At 37.1% G+C, this 3,240-nt stretch overlaps 1 protein-coding gene across 1 annotated transcript; it reads right to left on the bottom strand.

Moving 5' to 3' along the window:
- Window positions 1–751: 751 nt before the first annotated feature.
- LOC135231299 (olfactory receptor 6C2-like) lies at window positions 752–2,415 on the bottom strand. The gene is made up of 2 exons (XM_064285129.1): window positions 2,294–2,415; window positions 752–1,457 (listed from the first exon to the last, which is right to left on the bottom strand). The coding sequence occupies exons 1-2, from the start codon at window positions 2,413–2,415 to the stop codon at window positions 752–754; spliced, it is 828 nt and encodes a 275-aa protein (XP_064141199.1).
- Between the last annotated feature and the right edge of the window lie 825 nt (window positions 2,416–3,240).

Genomic DNA, 3,240 nt, shown 5'->3' with positions numbered 1-3,240 from the left:
TCTTGTCTCCAAATTCAGGGCTTTTTCTCCTTGAGACTTGTAAACACTGTCAGTGTCAGTACAAGACATCTAACACTTGAAAGTGGTTCCTACTCTTCTCTACTTATATTATGTGTCAGGAAGAACTAGATCCAAATAATTTTCACATAAACCAGTAGAAACTTTTTTTGTGAATAAATTAATTGAAAAGAAAGATGAAAGCTCTCTGCACAATCTTTATGATTGTCCCATTAACTCCTTTTATTTAATCCTGCAAATGGACCAGAAAATAATCCAGAAATATCCTGAAAATTTTAAAATGAAAGAAGAGCTCTGGAGTACAAAATTTTGTACTGTATCACATTTTAAGTTTCAGTAGATATTTTTTAATTACTCTTGAAAAATTGGAAGTTAGACATTGAAGTGTTCTCAAATGGACAATGTTCATTGGGTCTTAGAATCCACATCACAAGTAGGCCATATGGCCACAGAACTAGACATTATTTATTTGATTTCCATTTTACAAAATAGAATACCTTGAGAACCTAGTCTTAGATAAATGCATTAATGGTAAAACCAGAATGAATAGATATGAAAGAGAACTGAGTACATTGATTTTTTTTTCCAATTATGAGAGGAAAATGTTCAAAGGGATAGGTAGTTTGACAAATCTACAGAATAGAAAGAAACTTTATATTGGGCAAATTCATGTAAAATGTTCATGGGTTATTCAGATTTAAACAAAACTTAGCCTCAAAACATCAACAATCTCTTACTTCTTTATGAGAAATGCAATCCTTTTTACGGTATCTTTGAAGGCTTCCTTTACCTGCTTGTTTCGTAGTGTATAAATGAAAGGATTAAGCAGAGGGACAACTGAAGTAAAGAGCAGCCCCACCACCTTATTAAGAGCTATTCCTTCCTTTCCTGAAGGTTTAATGTAGGCGAAGATGGAACTGCCATAGCTCATGGAAACCACAATCATGTGAGAAGAACAGGTGGAAAAGGCCTTTTTCCTTTGTTGGGCAGAAGGGAATTTTAGAATGGTGCTGATGATGTATGTGTAGGAGAGAAGCACACCCAGTAGGGTAGAAATCAGTGTTAGCACAGCAAAAGCCAAAACAACCTTTTCTATAAGCTCTGTGTCTGAACAGGTGATCTGTAGGATAGGATATGCGTCAGAAGCAAAACTATCAATGAGATTTGAGTCACAGAATTCCAGCTGGAGACCCATGCCAAAAGGGGGCACAATAATCAACAGGCTAGCAATCCAACAGCAGAGAAGGAGTGTAGTGCAGAACTTGTTGTTCATGATGGTTGTGTAATGTAGGGGCTTACAGATGGCCACATAGTGATCATAGGACATGGCAGCAAAGAGAAAAAACTCAGTTGCTCCAAAGAGGATACCAAAAAACAATTGCGTGGCACAAGCATTGTAGGTACAAGTTTTATCTCCAGTTGTCAGGCTGTACAGGAATCTGGGAATACAGACAGAGGTGAATGAGACTTCTAAGAAAGAGAAATTTCAGAGAAAAAAATACATGGGAGTTTGAAGATGGGAATCCAAAAGTGTGAGAGTGATAATTGTCATGTTCCCAGCCACACACAAAAAGTAGGTGAGAAATAAAAATACCAAAAGCACAAGTTGTAATTTTGGGTCCTCCGTCATCCCCAGCAGGATGAATGTTGTTATCACTGTGTGATTTGTCATGACCTCCTGTGTCAAGTCAAAATGATTGGACTTGAAGACACAAGTGACATGATGCCAGCATGGAGCATGAATGAAAGATGCAATCAGTATTAACGTAATGCATTTGGCGTTTGGATTGTGGAATTTTACTGGAAATAATTAAATATGAATCAAAGGCTTATAATTGCCTTATTAGAAATGATATTTATACAGATGTCAAATGAAAACAGACAGCAGGGATCATGTATCTCATTTCATATGTTCTTTCTCATTATCATTGCGTAGGGACATAGGTCTGATCAATGTTACAGATTATTCCATTATTTTTTACATTTTTTCTTCTGCCTCCTTTTCTTTGCTTTTCCCCGCCGTCTTTTCAGCTCCACTTTTGTGAAACAGAAGAATTCGTCAAGGAGTATTTTATTCTGGTCTCTGACTGTATTTTGAAATAAAATAAACGCAAAGGGCTGGATAACAGCTTTGTATTTAAAATGATCTCCAATTAGGAACAAAAAGTTAAAATACAAAGGCATGTTTGTTGTGTATTTTCTGCTTTTAAGTACATGAAAGCACTTTTAAACCAGTAAAAGTGTTTTTTAGGTAGAGGGCTTCCTGAAGAGTTACAAGAAACCTTTTCCTGGGACCTGAGAATAAACCTGAGGAAGCCTGTCATGGCGTTTGGGGGCGTGGCCAGATCCCAGAGGGAATGGTCTGTGGTCCTTGCTCTCCCTGCCAGTGAGATCCATCTTCGTGCTCTTCTGAGCAGCACTCAGTCTTCAGAACCTGTCTCTGAATATCTTAGTGACCTCTCCTTTCAATAATTACTGCTGCTCCTCTCTTCAAATCACCTCTCCCCACTAATTTCCCACCAGCCCTCTAACCCTGCTGCTTATATTCTCTCAGTTCTTGAGAAATGTAACTTGCCCAAGCATCGTTCAGTAACAAACTGGTCAAATGGACTAATTTTTATTAATAGGTTTTGTAAAACTCACATTTTTCTTGAAGTTTACCATTTTCATCTCCTCCCAGGAGTTTCACGCTTACCTGCACACTACTATTTCATGTTTTCTCAGGAATCCCATTAGTTGTGGGAGAGGATGGCTCAGAGTGATCTCTTCCCTTTCAAATAAATCTTGCCTTTGGTGAGATTCAAGTTGCAAACAGGTGCTTCAAGTATCCATTCTGTAAAAGAAGAGCTGGTAAATGCATTGTCTCTCGGGTTACAGTTACCTAAAAATAATATATTGGTTCTTAAGATGTCTTTGTGTTTTATATGTGGAATTGATTATAAATTGAGCGATTTTAGGCATAACTCAGGGTTTTATAGGGAAACCCTGTGTACCCAATGCTACCTGATATATGTGCTCCCAATTGAGAATTAAAAATGTATTAAGTTGTTTTGTCTTCTTTTCTCTTGCTCAAGTAAATAATAAAAATTGACTTCTTCAGATAAATATTTAATATCAGAGTCTGAAGAACTAACCAGGAATAAGTGTGTCTCCAAAGGAGCTTTCCATCTTTTGATGGGAGATAATATTTCATTTTACTGCGTGCTTAGGGATGTAGTAAGA

This window comes from Loxodonta africana, chromosome 4 (genome assembly GCF_030014295.1).
Source record: "Loxodonta africana isolate mLoxAfr1 chromosome 4, mLoxAfr1.hap2, whole genome shotgun sequence".
NCBI classification, from domain to species: domain Eukaryota; kingdom Metazoa; phylum Chordata; class Mammalia; order Proboscidea; family Elephantidae; genus Loxodonta; species Loxodonta africana.
This window is presented reverse-complemented; position numbering and strand designations above follow the sequence as displayed.

Bases quoted from the DNA above. Each gene is read 5' to 3' on its own strand.
- LOC135231299 (XM_064285129.1), bottom strand. From the start codon at position 2,415: ATGGATCTCACTGGCAGGGAGAGCAAGGACCACAGACCATTCCCTCTG. The intron at 1,458-2,293 runs GTAACTCTTCAG...CTGTATTCCCAG, and splicing joins GTCCCAGGAAAAGGTTTCTT to ATTCCTGTACAGCCTGACAA.